This window comes from Myotis yumanensis, unplaced genomic scaffold (genome assembly GCF_028538775.1).
Source record: "Myotis yumanensis isolate MYYU_CA2020_CCGP unplaced genomic scaffold, mMyoYum1.0.hap1 SCAF_11, whole genome shotgun sequence".
Lineage (NCBI taxonomy): Eukaryota > Metazoa > Chordata > Mammalia > Chiroptera > Vespertilionidae > Myotis > Myotis yumanensis.
In genome coordinates this window covers 18,882,864-18,909,431 of record NW_027223762.1, presented here as the reverse complement: position 1 = coordinate 18,909,431, position 26,568 = coordinate 18,882,864, and the positions used below count along the sequence as shown (strand labels likewise).

The 26,568-nt window shown below is 33.6% G+C and overlaps 1 protein-coding gene across 1 annotated transcript in view; it reads left to right on the top strand.

The window, feature by feature from the left end:
- Nucleotides 1-25,276, top strand: part of HNRNPLL (heterogeneous nuclear ribonucleoprotein L like) — a 30,572-nt gene extending 5,296 nt beyond the window's left edge. Inside the window, exons 2-13 of the mRNA XM_070429040.1 lie at nucleotides 1,934-2,052; nucleotides 4,986-5,223; nucleotides 6,518-6,598; nucleotides 7,782-7,883; nucleotides 7,972-8,044; nucleotides 12,407-12,478; nucleotides 17,073-17,290; nucleotides 20,664-20,785; nucleotides 21,263-21,464; nucleotides 22,163-22,220; nucleotides 22,302-22,400; nucleotides 24,227-25,276. Of these exons, the coding sequence (XP_070285141.1) occupies nucleotides 1,934-2,052; nucleotides 4,986-5,223; nucleotides 6,518-6,598; nucleotides 7,782-7,883; nucleotides 7,972-8,044; nucleotides 12,407-12,478; nucleotides 17,073-17,290; nucleotides 20,664-20,785; nucleotides 21,263-21,464; nucleotides 22,163-22,220; nucleotides 22,302-22,400; nucleotides 24,227-24,282 (1,440 nt within the window). The 3' untranslated portion in view covers nucleotides 24,283-25,276. The remainder of the gene's footprint in view (nucleotides 1-1,933; nucleotides 2,053-4,985; nucleotides 5,224-6,517; nucleotides 6,599-7,781; nucleotides 7,884-7,971; nucleotides 8,045-12,406; nucleotides 12,479-17,072; nucleotides 17,291-20,663; nucleotides 20,786-21,262; nucleotides 21,465-22,162; nucleotides 22,221-22,301; nucleotides 22,401-24,226) is intronic.
- Nucleotides 25,277-26,568: the final 1,292 nt, after the last annotated feature.

Sequence of the window (26,568 nt, the reverse complement as noted above, 5' to 3'; positions counted from 1 at the left end):
AAATTACAGACATCACAATTATCCTTAAGTATATCAACTATTCCTAAGAATAGAGGTATTCTTTCTTAAACTATTACCATTATAATGGTATCTAAGACAATAGTTCCATTATATAAACTAATATCCTATTTAAATTCTCCAGTTGTCCCTAAGATGTCTTTGTAGCAGTTTTTATCTGTTATAAAATGAAGGCTCACATATTGCATTTGGTTGTTGTCTCTCTTCAGTCTCAGTCTGAAATCTACTGTTTCTTGATACTAACTTTTTGAGTCCAGGACAATATAGGTATATTTTTGCATTTTAACCTTTGCCAGCTGATATCTAAAGATCAATGGAGATATGACTATCTTATTTCTTGCACTTTATTATTGTCTAATTATTTTTAGAGTAAAACTTGTTATTTCTACTTTAAATGTGTGTCTAAATTCAGGTTTTTAGGTTTTTATTTAGAGCTCTATTTTTGCATTATTGTCCAATTTTATTTAAGAGCTTAATATGATGATAATGCACATTTGATTGTTAAATTTCACATAGGCAGGGTTTCATTTGTTAAGGTTGCAAAGAGAATGTTGATTTACATAGGGAACAATCAGAATGATTTGTTTTAAATTCAGTGACGTAATGAATATCTGTGTAAGCATAGAAAAGACTAAACTAAGCAATTCAAAGGCAATTTCAGGATTGAATTAATATTTGCAAAGGACTGAAATTGTTGGCTGTGTCAATCAGATAGCATAGTCCCATGGTTACTTTACATATTTAAATCAGTTCTTTTTTTATTTTTTTAAACTCTGACATAATATTTGGCAGGGCATAAGTCTGTTTTTCTAGTCTTTATAATGAAAAAAATTGGCAAGTCTTTAAAAATAGCCATAAAGGGATTTAATTTTCTTTAAATGATTCTTAAGTTTTATAGTGCTTTTAGATTAGTCTCTTTGGAGGACAAAGAAACCTTTCATTTAATAGATTTTTGGGCTATCTCTGTACTATATATCCATATATACCTGTATATATATGAGTGAATTGTACATGGAAATAATTTCTGAAGTGATGCAAGAGAGGTGCCCAGCGGCTACCTATAAATATAAATCTTTGTCTTAATAAAACTTGAATAAGTAAATGAGAGAACTATTTTAATTTTAAAAATAACTCTCTTACATAGTCCCTTTTAAAATAAGTTTTAAGACCATATACTTACATTTTAAAACTTCCTGCTGGGCATACTAAAAGATGCAGAGTACTCCATAGAAGCCCCGAAGGCTGGTGGTTCTGAGAACTCCTTGTTCAACAAAGATGGTACTTTGTATAAACTTAAGTTGTCACGTGTACTGCTGAGTAACTTCAAGTTGTAGTGGGATTAGGTAACCAATTAAAAATAAGGACAAAAGATTATATAAATCTATATTACAGAAAAAATGAAGTATATAATCTTTATATTAAAGAAAAGCTTTAAATTGGGACTTTTTGTTCATTTGGACTACTTGAGAATTTGATTTTATGGGGGTAAAATTATGAATATAAAATATTTCCAATCTTAGCATTCCCTGTGTTATCTGCTGAAGTTTTTTTCTGAGAGTTTCTTGAAGTTGAAGTAAGTTACTAAATAACTTATTTTCACTTCTTATTGAGAAAGAATGTTCCCTTTTAAGAAATAAAAATATTCATGCCAGACATTTCATTGGTGATTTTACTTTTAGGTCCTTTTGCAAATGTGTGTGTGTTTTGTTTTTTTAATTTGTCTTTATTGAAAGTATTACACAAGTCCCCCTTTTTCAAACCCTCCCATTGACCCTCTCCATCATGCTCCCTCCCCTAGGCCTTCACTGCAACTTTTTAAAAAAAAATGTTTGTTTTTTAAGACAAAGTTGAATGTACTAAGAGATATAATTTGGGTTTTTTAAGTTTTTAATTACAAATTATTTTCTCTTGCTAGGAGGCAGGTGGAAGTCATCATAAAGTTTCTGTGTCACCCGTTGTCCATGTTCGAGGACTCTGTGAATCTGTGGTGGAAGCGGACCTTGTGGAGGCTCTGGAAAAATTTGGGACAATATGGTAAGGACAATAGGGACTTTATGCAGATTGAAAACAGTATAGTAGAACCAGCAGCTGGGTTGCTACTGCCTTGATGTTATCACTGAATTTCTTTGGAATCTTGTTTTTAACCTTTACCGGATGATGCATGGATGTATTTTTGTGGCCTTGATCAGATCACCTCTTATTTCCCAACTAGGTTTTATGTGTAAAATTGATTATTGCTTCTTTCATCTGATTTTCAGATGAGTCCATGATTCCTTCTTAAACACTGCTTTAAACCAATGAGTTGATTACATAAATACTGATTTTTTAAAAAAATCCTCACCCAAGGATATTTTTTCCACCAATCTTTGTCTTTTTTTTATCTTCTTTTTTCCTTTCTTTTTCCCCCCACCAATCTTTTTAGAGAGAGTGGAAGGGAGGGAGGGAGGGGGAGGAGGAGAGAGAAAGCAACATTGATGCAAAAGAGACACATCAATTGGTTGCCTCCCACACGCACCCTGACAAGAGCTACAGCCCAACAAGAGCAAGGAATGGAACCTGCAACCCAGGTGTGTGCCCTTGACCAGGAATCAAGCCCAAGACCCTTTGGTGCGAGCGTTGATGCTCTGACCACTTAGCATCATTGGCCAGGGCTTAAATACTGATTAAAAAATTATTTTGGAATATTTAGGAACTGGCAACTAAAAGTGTGTAGATGAAAGGTAGGCATTATTTGCTTAGTTACATGTTGTGGTGAGTTCTTTTGCAGGTCATGAGCAGTCAGTGTTTTATCCTAGCTTGGCTTCCATATTCACACAGCTGGTGTGTGCTTATGAATATTGACTAAGTGAAAACATAATTAGAAAAGTGAAACTGCTACCAAAAGTAGACACTTAAAAATTCTTCCTAAATTATTTTTGGAGTATGTTTGGTTATTGCTCTCTTCTTAGCATGGATAATCTAGAGTTGATTTTTATTATTTTTTTCCTTGATGAATATGTTTGGAGTTTTGTTGTAGGCCTCAGTGACACAGACTAAGTCAAAATATATAAACAGGAGAGACATTTCAATATATTTGCTGAGATGGCTTGATTGTTTCAATTTTATAAATATTTATATGGAGTTTTTGAGTATTGAAAGGATGATACATAGATAGTGAGGGAGTGATTAGAGATATCCAACAGAAAGGAATAATTGCTTCAAAGGAGTAGTAGTTTTAGGTGGTAACTTCTATCATGACATCTTTTTTATTAATTTCTTTGGTGACTTCATTGAGAGGTAGATAACTTGGCAAACCTGTTATCCTCAACTTACATACCTCAGAAATCACTAACGCACATAATGTTTATCCTTGGAGGTACAAATTGGGAATTCATATGGACATAAGAAAGCCCATTTCTTGAATTATTACTAAGATTACCATATCACTTCTTAATCATATAGAGTGGATCTTGGAAGATAGTCTGTCTGGAGAGTTATGTATTGAAGCAGACTCCTTTGACCTTTTTTAGGCTTGGGTGTTGGCACCAGACTTACTCCATTCACTATAAGGACCTTCTAAGTGGTGCATTGTCCCATGGAGTTAAAAAGAGATGGTTATTTCTGGTTTATTTTTCTTCTGTTCTTATATATTTAGGGCTTTTAAAGTTATTTTCTTATAGCCAAGAAATACTAAAGCTATGTGGAAAAAACAAGTTGATGGGAAAATATAGATGGAAACTTTTATGTTATTTATGACCATGACCTGAATGTTGGGATTAGAGAAGTAGAACTATGTGTTTAAGTTGGTCAGTAATTTGAGTTACCTTTGGGTAACCTGTTCTTTTTAGACTCTGTACTGTTTGATACTTTGTCCATGGTAAAGTGTTCCATGTGTGAATGTTATTCAGTTAATGTGCATCGTACATTGTTCTGCCCTCAAGATTGGTAATTATGTGGATAGGAAAGTCGTGAAATAATTGGAACAAATTAGTGTATAATTAAGAGCTTAATTGACATAAATATGAATAATAGGAGTTTCAATTGTATGAAATGATACTGAATAAGTAACTGCTATTAAAGCTGAAGGAACCTCGAAGAGTCTCCAGTGAAAAGCAGGTGTTTTGCTTCAAAATGTATTTATAGAACCTTTTCCTATTTGTTTGTTTATTTTGTGATGTATAATTATAAAGGTTATACAGAAACTGCTCATATTAAAAGGGTGAATCATCAAGTTCAATATTTGCTAAGTTTATACCTAAAAGTTAGATGCATAGGAAGGAAGTTCAAGAGAAACTATAACAAGATGTTGAGAATGATTGTGTCAGGATAATAAAATTGCTATATTTTTGTCTTTATTTTATAGTGTATTTGTGTATTATAATCAAAAGAATATTTAAAAATATATGCTGAGTCTCTCTTTCTCCCTTCCCCACTCCCATTAAAGGAGAGGATGCTAGATAGTGATCAATTTAAAATTTTGTAACAGAACTTTTGAGATCTAATTTGTATAGTAAATCTTCTGCCTCTCCCTGTTTTCATTTAAAATTTAGTAAACATGTCTTGAGCTGTAAGTTGAAAGAACCCACTATGTCCCTTAGCCATTTTGGTTATTTTTTTCTCTCTTTGGTCTTTCAATCTTCCTTGTATTAATGCTTTTTAAAGATTAAAAAAAATATATATGTGCCACACAGTTTAAGTGTATTCTTAAAATATATGTGATATTCTAATAAATATCTTTTCACATTCTTTAATATTTAAAAATACTTTGGGTGAGATTGAGGGAAGAAATTTGGTCAGTTTGCCATTGTTGTTTATCTGTTCTCTATTTTTAGTAAGATAAGTTAAAGTATAGTCAGTTATAAGTGTGTGCAGTTATTTGGAAAAATCAATAGATAATAATTTATTAAAGTCTGCTTTTACTTGATTGAAAACAAATAATGTTAATTGAACTTACTGTATTTGGGTATTCCCTCCCAATCTCTTTCCAGCTATGTGATGATGATGCCATTTAAACGGCAGGCTCTCGTGGAATTTGAGAACATAGATAGTGCCAAAGAATGTGTGACATTTGCTGCGGATGAACCTGTGTACATTGCTGGTCAACAGGCTTTTTTCAACTATTCTACAAGCAAAAGGATCACTCGGCCAGGAAATACTGATGATCCATCAGGAGGCAACAAAGTTCTTCTCTTATCAATTCAGAATCCTCTTTATCCAATTACAGTGGTATGGATTTTTAATATGCCAAACTCAATCAAAAGTGATTTGGACTTTTCCGTTAGAACGACTAACATAGTTTTCTTTACTGCCATCTAAATATTTAAAAATAGTGGCTGTCTTTAGAATTATTAAATCAATTTTGACTATTAAGCTTAATGAACAAAGAAATGGTGAGCACTGGTGCTAAAAAGGTCAGAAGCACAGTTGTCATAATTAGGTAAGAACATTTAAAGCATCAGTGTTAACTGTTTCTAATAAGAAATTCGACAGACTTGGAAATGGTCTGAGAATTCTCTGTCTCACTCATGCCAGCACATGTTTCACAAGCATCTACTAGGTAATGACAGACTCCCATAGTATATTGTAAGATGCATATGCCATTATTATAAGGTTTTTTGATAAACTTGTTAAAAACCGGCCTTATTTCTTTAATTTGTACCATTTCTAGTAAGGGTATTTGATATTGGGACATAAATTTAAATCGTATTTTATGCTTTAACTTTAATTAGACATTTATCTTTATAATATTTATAGGCTTAATAGACAGCGCTAATATATTTGCAGTATTTGGTGTTTTGGCAAAAAGAATATAACGTAATCTAGTACAAGTACTCTGATTTGTTTATTGTTGTATCCCTAGTACCTAATGGTAATTCTTGAAAGTTGAAGAATTATTCCTAAGAAGGTGTTTAAGTTCTCTTAGATGATTCAGGCATCTTGTTCGATGCCATCTAACACTGTATAAATAATCTTCCCTGGGTCTTTTCTGAATAGCCATTGTTCCTTGAAAAATGGATACTGAGCTATGGTACTACCACTTAATAAGTATTTATTACTGTAATTCAGTATTGTAATATGAAACATTTCTTGGTGATATTTGGAAAAAATAAGTTAATTGATTACAGTTTTGGTATTAATTGTGTATAGCCAGCATTTTAGTCACCTATTTAGAAAATAAAAATTGAGGATTCATTTAGGGATAAAATAGGTCAAGTTCAAATGTGTTTCATTGGAACTTCTCTAATGTGCGGGTATTTTGTGTAGGTGAGGAAGTAACTTTAGATTTATTAAAGTATAACAATTTTTTAAGTTTAATTAGTAATTAATAGAAGTGATATCTTGATAGTTTTTAAAAATTCTTTATTGTTGAAAGTATTACATATGTCCCCTTTTTCCCCCCCATTGTCGTCTCCCAGCCTGTCTCCACCCTTGTTAGTTTTTTAAGTAAAGGAAATCAGTGTATAGCTTTAATGTTTTTCCAAATACAAAATGTGAAGAAATCTTTTCCTTTCCTTCTTAGGATGTTTTATATACTGTATGCAACCCTGTTGGAAAAGTGCAACGTATTGTTATATTCAAGAGAAATGGGATACAAGCAATGGTTGAATATCCTTTATTTATAATTTTTTTATTGATATGTGTGAATGCTGTGTAACATAGACCTTATTTTTTCCTATGTAATCATTTCTAGGCAAGTGGTGTTTATTCCCTCTCAATCTCTTTTTCTTAGATTTAAAAAATGAAACTTCCACACCCATAGGGAATTTTGCTTGCTACCATGAAACAATCCAGTGCTTTGCCTTTTTAGTGGGGAAAAAATAACACTGATAATATATACACTTTTACCTTTTTAAAATTTATCTTGAATGAACTTTTCTGAAGCTCTTCTTAAAATAGGTCATTTGGAAATACCAAAATTTTAGGATCAATAGAACCTTTCTTACCTTTCTTTATTGAATCTTAGATGGTCATAGTTTATGTAAGAACTATTTTTTTTTTGTTAAATTTGTTATATGTTGAATAAAAAGAGCAAGTTGTAAAATAGTACATAAAGTACAATCCCATTTAAAAAAATTAAAAAAAAACCCTAACGTATGCATAGAGAAAGGTTAGGGCTTTATAGCAAACTCTTTAATGGTGCTTCTGGAGAGATTTTTTTTTTCTTTTCTTAACATTTTTGTGATTTGATTTTATTTTTTGAAAAGAATTATAGATTTTAAAAAATTATAGACATGTAATTTTAAAAAACAATAAAATGAAGATAGTTACATGATTATAAAACCCTGCCTTTTCAGAAATATATAAAAATTAAATGTTTGTTTTGTATTATTTTGGTTCTTTGTAATGTTAAGAGTAAAATATTGCCTGTTTTGAGATAGCGAGTTCTTTTTTGCTAGGGAATGTGACCATGCCCCTTTCCCTTCTCTCCATTTTAAAAAGTACTTCTGATAACTTAGAAGGATTTATATGTAGATAGGTAGGTTGTATTATGTTACTTTTAATATCATTGATCCTTTTTTTCTTTTTTAATTATTTTTAAATTACAGTTGGCATACAATGTTATACTAGTTTCAAGTGTACAACATAGTTCTTAGACCCTTAGGTACCCTACAATGGTACCTTTGATATTAAAATTAAATTCTCCTACTAAAATTCATCTAGAAATTTTATTTGGTAAAACATTTCTAGAAGTGAAAGAGTTATTTCTAATTTTTTAAGTCCTTTTCTAGGGATTGGATAATGATTAAATATTGGACATCTTAAACCAGATTTCCTTAATAGAGCTTATGTTTGAATCAGTCCTTTGTGCCCAGAAAGCTAAAGCAGCACTCAATGGAGCAGATATATATGCTGGATGTTGCACACTAAAGATTGAATATGCAAGGGTAAATATTTTTTTCAACACTTCACCAAAGAAATATTTATGCTTTGGTATTATACATTAAATTTGAACTTTCTTTTTAATCTTAACAGCCAACTCGTCTAAATGTTATTAGGAATGACAATGACAGTTGGGACTACACTAAACCATATTTGGGAAGACGAGGTAAGTATTTTATGCATTTTAGAATGTACTTACATCTGCTGAAAAATTTTACATGCAGTTAGATTCCTTTTTCCTGAGATGAGCTAGTTCATTCAAATGAAAATGTTGGTGAATGCTTTTGTTGCAAAAGGCCATGTAATGCTGGAAAATAACCTTGAACATTAGTGCCCCCTACTGGTATGTACTGAGTTATTTATATTTAGTTCAACAAAGGAGCCCACACATACAAGCACGCCCGCAGTTCAAGGACTTGCATTTCTCCAAGCAGCTCTCTCTCTTTGGAGGAGAGGAAACTGATTCAGAATATTCCTTACAAACTTCAAACTTGCACACTGCTTCTCTATGGAAAGGACTTTCCCCCCAAGCTGGACGAGGCATTAAGAAGGATAGAGGACTCCAGCAGGCTGACTCTACACTTCATCATGCACAACATCGGCATCAGCAAAAAGCCCTCTGAAAAACTCAGACTTGCAATTCACCTTGACTGCATACTGCATGCACCATCACCCAAGTTTTTAAAGGAGGACACTTAACAGTACTTCAGACTTGCATGGGATGAACACCATGATAGACTGTGCCCATGTGTTCAAGTTGTATGTATATATTGGTCTGATTTCCCTTAAGGTTTCAGTTGTAGAATTTAAGATTTTACACTAACGGATACTAGACGTTACCTACAATGTTGTAAATATTAATGCCCATTACTGTAACTGTTTGCAGCTTAGATTCAAATTGTTAATTGGCAAATACCAGGGCCAGTTTATCTACAGGTCTTGGGAATTGATAATGCTCAACCAATCCACACAGATATTAACGATAAAAGGATTAGAAAGGTGCATACTTGCTGCACTTAAGTTTTTTCCCCTCCAGTGTGGTCATTGAATAGAATCATATAATGAAAAGGTGCATGATATGTAAAAGACAATTTTCTGTGTGGTTTGATTTTTGTAAAGTGGCTGTTTATAAGTTGTTACTTTTTGTAACAATTTAAGGTTATCACTCATGTTAATTTGTGTAACTAGAAATTTTGACATTTCAAATGTAGGTGAAAGTAACATGTCTGTTCAAGGTAGAAAAATATATTTTAAACTTGATAAATCTGAATATAAGAGCAGTTCATTTGAGATACATTTTCACCTATAATCTACAAATGCTAGATTTCATGAGCATAGATTTTACTGGTAAACTTGTTCAACTAAGTGTGTGGCAATTTTGGAATATACAGATTAAAATGTGGATCTTGTAAAAACAAGGGGGCTGCAATATTGGCTACATCTCAACTACAATATCAGCATTTGAACCATATGTTGGGAAAACTCACCAAGATGAGTATGTCTGTAAATTTAATAAACAAGGAAAAATTTTTATGGCATCCAAAACATCTTGGGCAGCAGGGACTCTATGATAGAGTATGTACTCTTGCCCAAAGAAAAAATACAATGCAGTGGTCCTTGGACTCTGAATATTTAGGACTTTTGGATGATTGGCCCCTTTAATTCTCAATTTTCAGGAAATTATCTTGCCTTATGTATGGGGTTACAAAAAGATTTGTTTTGTAATGCAGCTTTGGCTGGACCCCCACATTTTTCACTACTCACAGAAATCCGCTTGGTACAGGCTTGGTGCAGTTGAATACAGTATTGGAAAACAAAGTCTTAGTACTCAAACAGCAGAACAAGTGGTTGATGAGAAATCTCTCACTTCTGTCAAATTATAGTCAGTTCTTGAACGCTTAGGATTTGTTGTTTTACTTATTTGAAATAGTGATTTTGGTTACATTTTTCTTAATGTCTCTTAAAACATTTATAGACATGCTTCTTATTTTGATAGTGTTAACATCTATTCTTTTAAAAGGTCAAAAGTTTATACAAAGCCAGCTTACATTAATTTTTCATGCAGGGAATTGCAGTCAGAAAAGTTTAGAAATGTGTAAGGTAGATATTTAAATAGTGAAGTATAATTAAAGGAAGTCAAACAGAATTTTAGTTGTTTATGCTTTCAAGGGAAAAGAATTTTTGTGGTCTGGCAAGACGATAGCAGTTTTTTTTGTAGTGACTAGCTTCTACTCAAGTTGATATTGAAGTGTAACTTTTCTACCAAAACAAAGCGCTTTCATAAATATAACCTCATTTTTAAAGTCCTTTTCAGCCCAAATTACATTTCAGTGTAAAGAATTCTTAGCCTGGACTCCAGAGAATCCCTCCTGAAATGTTAAGCAAAACTTGTCTATATATGTATCTTTTGGGGGAGAAGGCCCACAGTTTCCATCAGATTTCTGATGAAACCAAGAAAGGTTACAAACTGTTTATAGACTGGTGTGTTCAGTGTATGACTCTTCTGCACACTTCTATTTTTTGTGACCTTATATTAGGTAGTGAATGCTTCAAATAAAGAGAATGATTAATAATGAGGATGTTTGGCTGAAAGATAACTTGGAGATTATACCTATCCTAACTCCTTCATTTTATGAATGAAGATTGTTTCTGTGATTATACTGCAAGTTAGTGGTTAAGTGGGGATCTGATTCTCAATCCACTGCTCTTTCCTTTATAGCATACTATTAACTATCTCAATAAAATGGAGTCCTGAAAACAAGCTGATATCGGTTGAAAATTTCTAGATTAGATTTGTATTTAGTGTTGGTGGCATGCTTAAATAGAGGCACATTAGCACAATGTATTAGCAGATTGGATTGATTCAAGAGGAGTGAGACTTAAATGATGATGATTTAATGAAAAAAGGGAACTATGAATGTTTAGTCTGGAGAAGAAATGATTTTGGGGAAATGGAGTGGGAGGACCATAGCTTTGAAGCACTTGGAAGGGTTTTTGGAGAAAGAATGAATCTGAGGTCCCAAATGGGATAGAATAAGGATAGAGGACCAATTTCTATATAATACAAAAATTAATTTCCTGATGATTTAGGTTCCTGAAAATGTAAGGGAAAGTAGTGAGTATCTTGTTACTGGTTTGGGTAAGCAGAGGCTAGTCAGGGGTAGGGAACCTTTTCTCTGCCAAGGGCCATTTGGATATTTATAACATCATTCGTGGGCCATACAGAATTATCAACGTAAAAATTAGCCTGCAATATTTGGTCAAACATTTAATTAACTCACGCCTAATGCTTTGGCAGAGGCAGACCAAATGATTTTGAGGGCCGTATGTGGCCCGAGGGCTGGACGTTCTCCACCCCTGGGCTAGATGGTCCCAGTTGATTGGGATGATGTAAAGAAAATTTACACACTGAATAAAAATTGAACTAAATGACCTTAGTTCCCTATCAATGCTTGTGATAACTTGGAATAGGTAATTACAATGATATTTCTCTAGACTGAGGTGAAAATTAAAGTATTTCTCATCTCCCATAAATCTCATTTGTTTAGTTGACTATGATGATATAAAGAGCCTCTCTCTCTGAATTTTCAAAGATTAGAATGACCAGACTCTTAAGATACATTTAAACAAATCTTACCGGGCACTATAATTTGATCAGCAAATTTTCTAAAAGTATTGTACAATGAATCTTAAAATTTACTAACCAACCATAGAAAGTGCTATTTTAGAAACTTACTTTTTATTGACACCTCAAATTAGATTTGGGAACATTGGCATGCTTTCCCTGAAGATGTAGCTAAAATAAAAATTATACTTCAGTATTGTAGTATTCTCATCCAATAATGTAGCCCCCTTGGTTAGCTTTATCTTGGCATATTTAAACGTTGGGGGGTGCTCATAGTCCTGCCTGGTGTTAAGATCTATACACAATGACCAGTCCATGCTATAATCTGGGCCAGTGATGTGCAAATTTCCAGCTCTGAAGTCTGTAGGTGTTTGTAAATATGTGTATATACATACAAAATACTCTGTGTTTACTGATTGTGAAACCATGTAATACAGGTTGTTGTTGGCTTATGCTGAACTTCTTGAAAGAAGCCCACTTTGAAAATGTGTTGCTGTTGAAGCTAATAGTATGATTCAGGTACTGTCTTTCAAAAGTACTGCACTTAAAGCTCGTTTTAAAGACATGTATTGGTAAAAACTTCTGTACAGTGTCAAACTCTAGCATTGTGTACATTCACTTTCTGAAAAGTATCCATTCTTCTTAATTTTGAAAGTGTGATTGTATTTGGCATCTGCCAAAAAGATATTTTCAAGTTAAGTGGAGTTTGTTAGATAGAAGTACTTTCTTAAACTTTTGGTGTTTGTATTTAAAATGGATATAATGGATGTTTAAAGTTAACCAGGAATGATATTTCGTTTATTATGAATTGTAATGGATGTTTTGAATGGGTTTTCCCATGTGAGAACTCTGTTAAGTACTTGGATCAAAATTGTTAAAACCATGTTTCTACTTTTGTGTCAGATAGAGGAAAGGGTCGCCAGAGACAAGCCATTTTGGGAGAACACCCTTCTTCGTTTAGACATGATGGCTATGGTAAGTTTGTCAAGGCAGAAGGAAGGTAGTATAGACGAACTGTTAGCATTTTTGCATTTCTGACGAATGGCACATTTCTTGTTTCTATATTTCCTGCTCATTTGACTTGGTTTATATGGGATTGGTCCCTTAGAATGTACTCCCAAGGAGTTGTCCAAAATCTTTTTTTTTCTTTTTTTCTTTTTTTTTTTTAGGCTATTGATATGTTATATAATTCTTGAGATAAATGAGAGTTACTATTTGGGGATTTGAAAGTTTTTTTTTTTTAATTTTTAATTTTTTACCATTATACCTTGTTTTGTTTTGTCTTGGTTTTGATTAGTAATGGGCTCTGGTTTTGTTAGAGGACCAAAAAGAAGTATTACTGCTCAGTAAACTGTATTTTTATTCTAGCAAGTATGAACAAAGAGGAATTTTGAGTAAGAAAGGCAGGAAGAAGGGTATTTATTGAAAAGGAAACATGTTTCTGGTTAGATCTTTAATTATTTTAGTTCTACAGTTGGTATTTTGGCTTTATATTAGTTTTATTTAACTTCTCTTTTAAAACTTCTTTAGTTTTTTTAAAAAAAAGAAAATTCTTTGGTTTTAATGTTTGCTATGTTGGTAAGTTTAAGATTATGAAGCCTAGAATAATCTTCTTCCTCAGGAAAGAGAGCTTCTCAGGCTATTGTTCTTGTGAGTAGATGTTGAGAATTGCTGTTGATAAGATTAACTGGTTATAAGTTCTGTGGTTTTAAATATTTTTTAGTTTTTATTGACTCCTATTTTGGGTTTAAAGTTGAAGTCCAGTGCTATTTGGAATAGAAAGTGGAAATTACTTTATTATAGAAAAGTCCCTGGTGTTGCCTGTTGTCTGAAATATTTTCAAATTGCCTACATGCTTGATGACCATTCTTGGCTGTGAATTTTAGCTTATTCCCTGTGGTTGTTTTTTGAACTCTAGGAATTTATTACGTTTGTGTTTGTTGAAGTTTCTATAGTAGTCTTTATGGCAGAAGACATTGAAACAATATGCTATATCAAAACAGTAAGTGTGGTGTATAGAATGAAAATCTTACTACGGACTGACAGTTTAGTGAGTGTGTTGCTTGATAATTTGTCTTAGTTTCTTTGACAGTGTAAATGTTAACAGTGGTCGTTTGGATAGTGCTGACCCTGCAGTAAGAAACACTTACTAGGAGCCCACTGTGCTTTGCATAATGGAGGGTTACAAAAGAATTGCTAACCACAAGTGTGTAGTGGAGTTGTGGAATAGATAACTGTGTCGTGGGTGTCAGCTGAAGGTTAAAATTGATTAATGTTTGGCAAAGCAGGCTAGAAAAATCTGTGAAAGAATAAATGAAGGACAAAGAAGTCTACTGTAGTAGTGTTGACACATACTTTTCTCAGTGTGAGTTTTCAGGTTTTCCTTCCTTTATAAAATTTATCTTATTGAAAAATTGTATAAATAAAAATACGTTTTATGCCCTAGAAGAACTTTATATATATTTTTAAAGCCTAGTATACAATACTCTGTCAGTTTCATGCCCTAATTTATTTAGAGTGTGTGTGTGTGTGTGTGTGTGTGTAAATTTTAAAGCACAAGTTTACTTAAAAAGATGAGGTGCAAAATTCTTTGGAATGATGATGGTTATTAAATAGGGATCTTTCAGTCTCTGGAGAATACTGCTGAAGAGGAATGGTTGTGGTGGGGTTGTGTAGGGCATCCATTCTGAGCTATGTCCATTGAAATATTTAACTGAGAATAATTCTACTTTCCTAGAGAAGTATGAAGAATAGGGTATAGGAGGGGAGAGGGACCGGCAGTAGGGTGGGAGGAGAGAGAAGGAGAGGGAGAGGGAAAGAGAAAGAGAGAGAGGTGAATAAAGAGGCAGAGAAGTAGATGTGAAATTAGGGAAAGGTGATGATGGGAGTGGGTGCTAGTGATATTGAACGTTTTTAGAAATCCTGCAAATCACAGCTGTATCCCTTAGGTTTAGCAGTTCCGCAAAACAGGCTTATTTGCATTTTTGTGCCATATCACATGTGTCTTTTCCTTTATGTTGGTATGTAAGAGGTCTAATTATTTAATTAGATTAAATTTGTTATTTAATTTTTATCACAGTTTAAATCTGTGCTTTCAGAATTCTTTAGCTCTTTTTAATTTGGGAAGCCCAGCCTATGAGGTGAACTGGTAAAAGCCCTTATACTTGAGAAGTGGCAAAAATAAACATACAGATTTATTTGGGGTGAGCCCAAGAAAAGCTTGTGTGTACCTTTGGATGTGGTTCCTGGATCAAAGATTTTAGAATATCAAAGATAGAAAATGCCTTCAAAATGTTAATAATGCCTATTTATTATGTAGCATTTTTTCACATAAGTGAATTTTTTAAATACCTGAAGCATTAGTTTTTCAAGCACCAAACTTTTTTGCATGAACTAGTTAGGATAGAAAGCTTTTAAATGACTTCTGTGTTTTTCTTATCTTCCTAAACAATGTAGGCAACAATTTAAGTTCTATAAGTAACATAATTTAATTCTGATGGCTAATTATAAACTTAAGTGATACTCTTGCACTGAATTTGATTTTTACATACACAGTAGATGTCCAAGTTTTTTACTTTGGCCAGCTTACGTAGAGTGGAAGGTTTCTGCTGCCCATCTACCAAACATCTTGCCACTTTCCATGGAAAAGAAAATTTAGTGATAATAGTAAAGTGTCATTATTGTACAAGCAAGTGGTGGGGTGCAATATAATATGTATGTACACTTTTCTAAGAGGGATAATAATGATTGATACATGACCCCAGTGTATGTCTAACAGTTTAAATTAGAGGCCAAAATACGTATAGTTACAAGTAACTCACCCTGACCTATATTGATTGTTTTGATAAACTACCAATTACCAGCAGAAGAGCAGTTGAAAACCATGACCAATTTAAGGCAACACCGATGACAATGCATTGATAAGTTTTCTTCTATAACAACGATTTTCAACCTTTTTCATCTCATGGCGCATATAAATTAATTACTAAAATTTTGCGGCACACCAAAATTATATTTTTTGCTGATCTGACAAAAAAAAAAGATATAATTTTGATTGATTTACACCAGAAGGTTATTGTCATGTTGGCTATTGTCATTTTTTTATTTGACGATCTAAGGGAAAAGAGGTCAGTGTCCCTGACTAGAGCCAGGTATTGCATGTTTTAAAAATTCTTGAGGCACACCAGTTGAAAATCACTGCTTTATAAAATTGCAGGAATTCACACCATTTGCATATGCCCAGTGGTGGTGTTGCTATGTTATGAATGGCAGCTATACTTAGAATACTGAATACTGAATTGGAGTCCACATAAGCTCTAGTAGCATGCTGTTATACCAGAATATAGTAGTTCTTAGTAACTCAGTAGATGACAAGTGTTCCTTAGTCTCATAAAAATGAAAGTCAGAAGCATTATATACTCTTCACTTTTGATAAACGAGGAAAGGACTTGGGATTTTGAATTGGTTTCTTGCCCATCAGGAGGACCTTTGCATGTTTCAAGAATGTGCTTTTATAATCACTAACTCAGGAGCTCCTTAGATGTATTTCTGAGCTATTTATCTTCAGCTTAGTTGCCCCATTCTGAGTTCTTATGCTATAAGAACTTTCTCCAGACTCCCTGATTTCTGTCTATTTCACTCACTCGAGCTTTATTTTTCCTGTTACTTCCAATCTGTTGTGGATGGGAAAAACAGATGAAGTTGTTTAGAACTACTCTGAAGTTAGCAGGTGAATTTTTAAGGATTTGCAGTATAAGAGATGTAGATTTTTCTGTTTCTGTGACAACAGGTTCAGGTACTCAGGCATTTTCTTCTGGTTCTTGATGTTGCAAAAAATGGGTCTGAATAGGTGTGATATTAAATAAATTAGTAGTAGAATAAAATACTAACCTGAAAGGACATTATAGTAAATTATATTTAAAGGAGAACCAAAGATGTTCTTTTTGTTATATCTGTATATAGTTTTCTAGATTTCACTGTATATGTTATTGTATTATCCTCTAAAAGACATTGGCAGAAGGGATTTTTTTAAAAACTTGAGGTATAATGTATATACAGTGGCCCAAAGATTTACTCTTATTTCCCCTCCCTATCTATGGCCTGAACTTATATACTTTTTTGGGGGGTTAAACTACTATTTTTTTAAAATACAGAAACACAAAACCTGTTGTATGCAGATACATGCAGGCCTATGTATATGGGATCTGGTACAAATGTAAATTTTATTAATTCACTCAGGTTATATTTGAACATTCACACATTTGAGTTTTCTTTGGCCATATGTCAGTCTAGTTATAGTAAGAGCTTATTTTTTTGCGTGGTATATTGTATTTGCTAAAGTTGTGTCTCTCTCTTTCTTTCTTTCTTTCTTTCTTTCTTTCTTTCTTTCTTTCTTTCTTTCTTTCTTTCTTCCTTCCTTCCTTCCTTCCTTCCTTCCTTCCTTCCTTCCTTCCTTCCTTCTTTCTTTCCTTTCTTGCTCTTTTTCTTCTCTCTCTCTCTCTCTCTCTCTCTCTTCCCTCTTCTTCCCTCCTTCCTTATTTCCTTCCTTTCTTCTTGGTCATTTTTATAGGATCGCATGGTCCGTTATTGCCTTTACCAAGTCGTTACAGAATGGGCTCTCGAGATACACCTGAGCTTGTTGCATATCCATTACCGCAGGCTTCTTCCTCTTACATGCATGGAGGAAATCCCTCTGGTTCGGTTGTGATGGTCAGTGGATTACATCCGCTAAAAATGAATTGTTCAAGAGTCTTCAACCTATTCTGCTTATATGGAAATATTGAAAAGGTAAGTTTCTTTTTTACAATTTTTTTTTGCTAAGATAATATAGTAAGAAAATCTGAAAAGGCAGCAAATACAGGGTGTCCTAAAAAATGTATATACACTTTAACAGCTGATAGCTCAGTTTTGAAAATGAGATGTATTTTGATAAACACTGCCTTTGTAATTATTCAAAATGTGTGTATACATTTTGGGGCGGGGGGGGGGGGTATCCTATATATGTTTTCTCTTTGAGTTAGGAACATTCAAGTTATTTTAGTAATGACCCACATGAGCTAAAAATCCATTAGGTAGGAACTCCAGAAATTATTTTTGTAGGTAAGTGATCAGTATAGGTTGTTGCTACTAAAACTATTTTTTAAAATAATATAAATAGAAGTCTAAAACAGTTTAATCAATTACTGGAGTATTATAGGCATAAGTCTTATTTTATAATTTCAGAGAGATTTAGCATGTTGAACTGTGGAATTTAGAAGAACCATACATAAATATGTCTCAGACTTAGCCACAAGTCTAGATTTATATACTTGCCTCCCAAGTGCTAGAGTTCTTATATCTTCTGAGGAACAATGCACTTTTAGACCCACTTTGATAGAATGTGTCTAGAACTTTCTGTTTGGAGGCTTATACTCCAAAAGGAGCAAAACATTTAAATTAAACATATTTTGAAGATCTGTAAAATTTTAAGTTTATTTTCACCAGATAACTAACTCTGTGCTTCCCCCAGGTCTGTGATGTTTTGTTCATTGATAATCTTAGAAATACGTAGGATACTCCCTGTCACAAAGCAGATGTTAAACTATTTTTGAAAGAATTGTGGGAAATTTAACTGGGAAAATGATTGGTAGTCTTAAGTTACTAATTGTTTGAATCACTTGCTAATTTGAGTTTGAATATTGTGGTAATGATGCTTTCTCTGTTACTTTATGTGATTTTTAATGTTCTTTTCACAACAAAAAAGTATAAGTACGTGAGTTTCTTGGTACTCTAAGTTCTTACTTTAATTCTAAAACTTCCCTGATTTGAGAAAGGAACTTGGAAAAATCTCTGAAATAATTTCCTCAACATAACTATTTGACAACATTTAAAAAATATATATAAAATCCACATTTGGTGTAGCGGGGATACATATAGAATATTTCTACTTATTATAACTAGCTAAGACTACATGGGACAGATTTAGCAACATTGGGAAAAATAGTTCAGATTTTTTTCATATAGACATTTATCTTAGACACCTGGGTGTTTAGTAAGGTCTAGGAGCCTCATGCTTGATAACTAAATGGGCTAATGGGTATTTTAACCTTCTTTACATAGTGTTACTTTTCTGTTTGTGCTTTTCACATTGGTAGATAATGAGTCAGTTTAATCAACATCTTTAGTAGATCTTTGTCTTTTATGTTATAAACTGACTAGAGGCCCGGTGCACAAATTCGTGTACCAGTGGGGTCCTTCAGCCTGACCTGTGGGATTGGGCCGAAACCGCCTCTCTGACATCTCCCGAGGGGTCCCAGATTGTGAGAGGGCACAGGCCAGGCCGAGGGACCCCCACTGGTGCATGATTGGGGCTGAGGAGGTACACGGGAGGTTGGCCAGCTGGAGAGGGACTGCGGGAAGGCTCCAGGGTATGTCCATCCTGTCTCACTCAGTCCCTGTCGGTCGGACCCCAGCAGCAAGCTAACCTACCAGTCAGAGCATCTGCCCCCTGGTGGTCAGTGCATGTCATAGCAAGCAGTTGAGCTGCCTTAGCATATCATTAGCATATTACGCTTTGATTGGTTGAATGGCTGACCGGTTGACCGGACACTTAGCATATTAGGCTTTTATTATATAGGACAGGATAGGATTATCGTATGATTTAAAACCCAAATCAGCCCTGACTGGTTTGGCTCAGTAAATAGAGCATCAGCCTGCGGACTCAGGGGTCCCGGGTTCGTTTCTGGTCAAGGGCGTATACCTTGGTTGTGGGCACATCCCCAGTGGGGAGTGTGCAGGAGGCAGCTGATCGATGTTTTTCTCTCATCGATGTTTCTAACTCTCTAGCCCTCTCCCTTCCTCTCTGTGAAGGATCAATAAAATATATTAAAAATAAATAAATAAATAAAACCCAAATCACTTTGTCTAATAAAACTTAAGTTTTCTGTATGTTATTTGAACAATTCTAGTCTCTCACTCCACATATCAATAATTATAAAACATTTTAAATGATACAGTATGATACATTAAACTCAAGCCATCATATTCTTAAAATATCTCTATATAGTTAATTTTACCTAACTTCTTTTAAAGATTTACCAGCATAAGAACTACATACTTCACATATGTATTTACTTACTACTAGATTTGTAGGTGTTACTGGATTTAATCAATGGAGAAAAATTTTGCCCATAAGAAGACAAATGAAACTGAAAAGTTTTGCTACAGCTGAATTTTGTTCAAGCATAGGTGTAGTGTAAAAATGCTAGGATAGCCCATTGAAAGTTGTGATGGTGAATATAAATGCTATGTTGCATTTGTTGTGTAAGTACATTGGCAATATTCCTTTGAGGTTTACTGATAAGGAAACATGTTCAAGATGTCATGGATGTTAGTGGTACTTAATAGCCATTTACAGACTTTCCAAGGAGTAGGAAAATCGCTATGCCGAGTGATTTTCATACTTTATCTCATCTAAGCCTTATGGCATTTATACTAAAATTGGAATGATGTAAGAGGATAATGTGGCCTCTGCCCAAGATATTATGAAAACTTGTGAAGTATTGCCTATTTTTTAAACTGTCTCTGCCTTGCACAAGCCTTTTACTGGAAATGTTGTCTCGAGGCCATCTTGTATTATTTCTTATATAGGATTTTGTATATCACTGCAATAGCACTCTGGATATTTGGTAATTATTACTTTTAAATTTCTGACTTACCTACTAGCATATAAACTTCAAGAAGACATGGTCTGTTATGTTCACTGGGGAGAGCCTAGCACAGTGCTTATCAAAGCATTTTGGGCATTTAATAAATATTTGTTAAATGAAAAAATGTTGAATCCTGTCAGGTATTATTATCTCCATGTTATAGGGAAGTTTAAAAATCAGAGAAGTGAAGTAATTGCTGTAGGTTACACAATTGATAAATAACAGAGCCCAGGGTAAGTCTGTACTCTTCTTCCATGTGTTATACAATATAATTATAGTCTTTGAAAAAAAATTTTATTGAATTTTGATATGCGTTAAAAGTGTCTAGTAATAATATATCAGAATAAAAGTTGAAGATTCCAGGTGATCTTCTGTATTTGTCATCAACCACTTAAACCATATTATCTTTTAGAAATTTCTGTTACTATAAAAGGGAATTAAATGGTCACGTTTATGGGATTTTGTATTTACAGGTAAAATTCATGAAGACCATTCCTGGTACAGCACTGGTAGAAATGGGTGATGAATATGCTGTGGAAAGAGCTGTCACACACCTTAACAATGTCAAATTATTTGGGAAAAGACTTAATGTTTGGTAAATATCTTAAGTGGTAAATTTTAAAAATCTTTTTATTAAAGACATAATTTCAATTTCAGAATATGTTAGGGTAACTGAGGGCACATCCGAAACTAGCACCTATAGTGTTGTTATTTTAGACAAAGTTTTAGGATCATATAATTCAGATTTTACTTACCTATGTCTGGTTTTTAGTTTTATGATCATAAAACAGCATGTTTAAATGGGCACATTTTATATTAAAGTTTTCCAATATAAGAACATATTCAATAGATTTTTTTCTAGTTAATGTCTAACATATAAGAGTGATTTAACTAAAATTAAATATTTAAGTACATGTTCAAAATATTAAATATTTAAACTGTGTTTAAATAGCTACGTGTGCTTTTTTGTTAAGGTTGATGGAGGTCTATATGTTAACATTTTGAGACTGCCTACTTGCTGCTTTTTTCTAACAAGATACATGTTCTGTACTGGTTTCTTTCCAATCTTCAGTGTGTCTAAACAACATTCAGTTGTTCCAAGTCAAATATTTGAGCTGGAGGATGGTACGAGTAGCTACAAGGATTTTGCAATGAGCAAGAATAATCGCTTTACTAGTGCTGGCCAAGCATCTAAGAATATAATCCAGCCGCCCTCCTGTGTGCTGCATTATTATAACGTTCCACTGTGTGTCACAGAAGAGACCTTCACAAAGGTGGGCACTGAAATACAAGTTGTATAAAATGTCCCTCTTTTCTTTTTTAAAATGTCATATGTTATCCTCATTTTAAAGTCTTGTTCTGCTCATCTACTTTTGATAGTATTCTGTTGTTTGTTTGTTACTTTATTTATATAGTTTATTCCTTGGCCATTAAACTTTTCTGGCCTCCATTCATCATTGTTCTTGTTTTGGTTTGTGGCGCAATCTTTTTGATAGTTGGAGTTAGAATGATATACCCTTATTCCTGCATTTGGAAAGTTTTCTTATTATGTTCTTAATTCTTACACTTCAAGGAGACCACATCTGTTATGTTCACTGTGGAATAACTAGCACAGTGCTTATCAAAATTTTACATGTCCCTGCCTTTTCCCCAAACTGTAGGAAATGCTTCAGAAGATAATTGATTTTCTGGAACTCCACTCCTATTAGTCAAACAATAAATCCTGGTCTACTCTGAGAATATATATTTCAGTTACAAATCTGTGGTTTTATTGTACAGCACTAAATGTACCTAGTTTGTAGACTATCACTATTTTTGATTTTTCTCATACAGCTTTTTAATCTAAAAACATATATGATTTCATTCATGACAGGATCAAAACTTAAATGCTACCATAAAGTTTACTTTCTTAGAAAAGGTAGAAATATTATTTTGGCTATATTTTTAATGGAGTTTTATATTTCTTTAACAGTTATGTAATGACCATGAAGTTCTTACATTCATCAAATATAAAGTGTTTGATGCAAAACGTAAGTGCACACTCTCTCTTTTTAATTTTTCTGGTTAAGTTGATGACAAACAAATAACAACTGGATTTGTGATTGTTTTAGCTTCTGCCAAAACCCTTTCTGGGCTCTTAGAATGGGAATGCAAAACCGATGCAGTAGAAGCCCTTACAGCACTTAATCACTACCAGATAAGAGTTCCAAGTAAGTAAAATTGTGTCATTTTTCAATGGGAGGTACCATCAGAAGCATTCACAACAATTTTAAAATAACGTTTATTAGCTTTAAAAAGTACAGAGAAGTACAGAGAAAATGAGGCATATAAATCCCACAACCCACATAATACTTGGATTAGTTACCTATTGCTGTCTAACAGATTACCCCAAAACTTACCACTTTAAACCAGCAAACATTTATTATCTTACTATTCTGAGGGTCAGTAATCTGTGTGCAGTTTAGCTGGGTAGTTCTGGCTCAGAGTCTCTTAAGAGGCTGCAGTCAAGCTGTTGTCTGGGTCTGCAGTCATTTCTAGTCTTAACTGGGGGCTAGAAAATCAACTTCCAAGTTCACTCGTGGTTGTTTGTGGGCCCAGTTAAGCTGCCTTGCCCCTTTCATGGTAACTGGCTTCCTTCAGAAGGAGTGATCCAACAGGGAGCAAAAGACCAAAACAGAAGCTACAGTGTCTTTTATAACCTAATATTGGAAGTGGGGTACCATCACTTACGCTGTTTCTTGTGATCACACAGACCAACCATGGTACATTGTGAATACCAGGGCTGTGAATACCTGGAGGTGTAGGGATCATTGGGACCATATTGGAAGCTGGCTTCTACAATACCTATTGATCTTCTAGAACAGCGGTTCTCAACCTGTGGGTCGCGACCCCTTTGGAGGGTCGAACGACCCTTTCACAGGGGTTGCCTAAGACCATCAGAAAACACATATATAATTACATATTGTTTTTGTGATTAATCACTATGCTTTAATTATGTTCAATTTGTAATAATGAAAATACATCCTGCATATCAGATATTTACATTACGATTCATAACAGTAGCAAAATTATAGTTATGAAGGAGCAACGAAAATAATTTTATGGTTGGGGGTCACCACAACATGAGGAACTGTATTAAAGGGTCGGGGCATTAGAAAGGTTGAGAACCACTGTTCTAGAAGAAATCAATGCATGCAGCCTGCAAGGTGTGGCTCAGTGGTTGAGCATGGACCTATGAACCAGGAGGTCAGGGTTCGATTCCCAGTCAGGCACATGCCCGGGTTGTGGGCTCGATCCCCAGTGTGGGGCATGCAGGAGGCAGCTGATCAATGATTCTCTTATCATTGATGTTTCTTTCTCTCCCTCTTCCTTCTTCTCTGAAATCAATAAAATATATTTTAAAAAGACAAGATTTCTTAAAGAAAAAAAAAGATATCAGAATTGTTTCTTTGCATAATCAATTGATGAAGAGTTATCTCTGCTTGGTCTGAAAAGTTAAAGAAAAATGCAAAAAATGGAATTTTTTGTGTGGATTATACCCAGTTTTTTTAAGAAGTGAATTTAGAATTTGCATACTCTGTTGATCAGAGATTTAATACTAGTCCTGAATTTATTTCAGCTTATTAATATCTTCCTGTGCACTCCAGTCTTGTCCCACTTCCCAAGTTATATTTGAATTGGTTTCTGTAGAGGACTTACCATTGGTAATATTTTCTGGAAAGTGAGCTTTAGCTCATGGACATAGGCCTAATCCCGATACTATTAATTCACTAAAAGAAAAAAAATCAGTGCCTTCTAGATGTCAGATAATGTTTAGAACAATAGGAATGTAGCAATAGACAAAGTCCCTGGCTTCATGGAGCTTGCTTACTAGTAGATATGAATAAAAGTAATCTTCCTTTTAACCTTACATAGACATTCTTCTTTAGATTTCTGCTTCTAATACTATACAAAGGTAAAATAATTTACTGTTAATTCAGGGTAATCTTGAAAGTTGGAAGAAGTGAACTATTAACTTTGTTTTTAATTTTTACAGATGGTTCCAATCCCTACACATTGAAGCTTTGCTTTTCTACGTCATCCCATTTATAAGAGAAGAGCATGTTAGAATTTATGTTCATGGTTATTACAATTTTAAAGCTATACTTCATTTGAGAAATTGAAAATGGTTGATCTAATGTTGCCTTGCTTACTTTGACTTAAGATCCTGTTCTGTAATAAATATTTTGCCTTGAGTAAATTTGTTGTAAACTTACATATTGAATTGTTTTCATTTTAAAATAGAATGTCATAATGTAGACTATCTACAGCTTCCTTGTAGATTGCTCAAATATATCATTTCTAATCTTATTATTTTTCTTCCACAGTGAAAATATATTTGCATTCTTAATGCTAATTATCTGCAAGTATTTTTCCATTGTGTATGAGATTAATGCAGGTGAAAGTATTGCATTTTAATATTATAGAATTCCTATTAAATGTTTAGATGTTTAAGTATATTGCAGTTATTCATAATAAACATAACTTGTATTTATTAAGTATTTTAATCAAGTTTGAGAATAACATACACATATTAAATTTTAAGTACTACAGATTTAGCTGATTTTATATTTCTGAAAGGCTAACAGACATATGGGTACACTTATACAGTATGCACTCAAACTTATTTAATTTTTTTTTAAGTCATTGTCCATTTGTATTGACATGCCTCTGTTTCTAGTTCCAGTTTGGAGATTTTATAAAGGTACAACACTGAGTTAATGTGTTCATCTTCATTGGTTGCATGTGACTTGATCTTGAAAACATGTCTAGTATTTGACATTGAGATTTTAATAGAAGTTATGATTAACGGTGTCTCTTCTAGATAATCTGAGATCCATGGACGGGCTTTAGGGAGTCTGTGAACCCCCTAAAATTGTATGTAGAACTTTGGGTACTTGCATTTTTATTTTTTACTCTTGAATCCATCAGTAATATATGTATTTTTCTATATGGTGTAAGGTATACGGATCTAGTTTTATTTTTATTCCAAACAGATAGCTATTTGTTTCGACACCATTTATTAAACATTCTTTCTCCCAGTGGATCTGTTTTTGTTTTTTTCCTTTATTTGTGAAATAATATATCTCAGACGCATCTCATGCGTCTTATTTAATAATATATCAAATAAGACGCAAGGACGAAACATGGGATTAAGAGACTATTGAACACTTGTTATCAAGGTCATAGCTTTTTTGTTATAGAAAACTGATACAGTGATTTTTATTTTCATCTTAAAGAAGGGAGAATATGTTTCATCTACCCAGAATAACTGTGAAGTTCAAGTTGGCAATAGTAGTTTTGTGATCTTGAGACTTTTAAACAAATTTGCATATAGAAATTCCATTTAGATCTTTTCTAAAAGCTTTATTTTGAATTTTAACATAAAGAAGACAGTTTGCCTTAATCTTTTTAGAAATGAGCGATAACAAATTTAAGAGCTATCTAATAGAAAGTTTAGATAGAAACTAAACACCATTAACCTTTATTTCCCCTTAAATTTTGACAACAGTGGACCAATATTTCTTTAGCCCTGTAAAGATTTAGAAAAATATAAATTCAGCCTTAGAACAGCGATTTTCAATCTTTTTCATCTCATGGCACACATAAACTAATTACTAAAATTTTGCAGCATACCAAAAGATATATCTTTTTGCCAATCTGACAAAAAGAATAGGTATAATTTTGATTCATTCACATTGGGTGGCTATTGTTGTGGTGGCTGTTACCATTTTTTAATTTGACAATCTAAGGAAAAAGAGATTAATGCCCCTGACTAACTAGTCAGATATTGCATGTTTTAAATATTCATGCAGCACACCAATTGAAAATTGCTGATCTCTAGAGCATTTTAGGCCCTTATCATGGAATCCAGTAAGTTATGCCAAGAGTAACTTGCATATGAACTGTTAAGTATATGATACTGGGCTGTGTATATTCCTCATTCATTGCCAATTTAATACCTACGTTTATCTAACTTGACAATGAATAAAGCTTTTTTCCCTCCCCTGTAAATACTTTTCTTATAATACTATAAATACAGTTGCTGTTAAATTGGAATCTTAATTTTAAAAAGTAACTTGTGACTTTTATAAAGTTGTCTCTTTTCCTTCCCCTCTGAAAACTAATATGAATGTCAGTGTTCTAGATTATTGTTTTTTTAATTCTTTATTGTTTAAAGCAGCGGTTGCCAACCTTTTGGACCTCACGGACCACCAGTGGTCTGCAGACCACCCGTTGGCAACCGCTGCTCCAAAGGTTTCCTTAAACCAGCGGTCACCAACCTTTGGGACCTCACGAACCAGCAGTGGTCAGCAGACCACCAGTTGGCAACTGCTG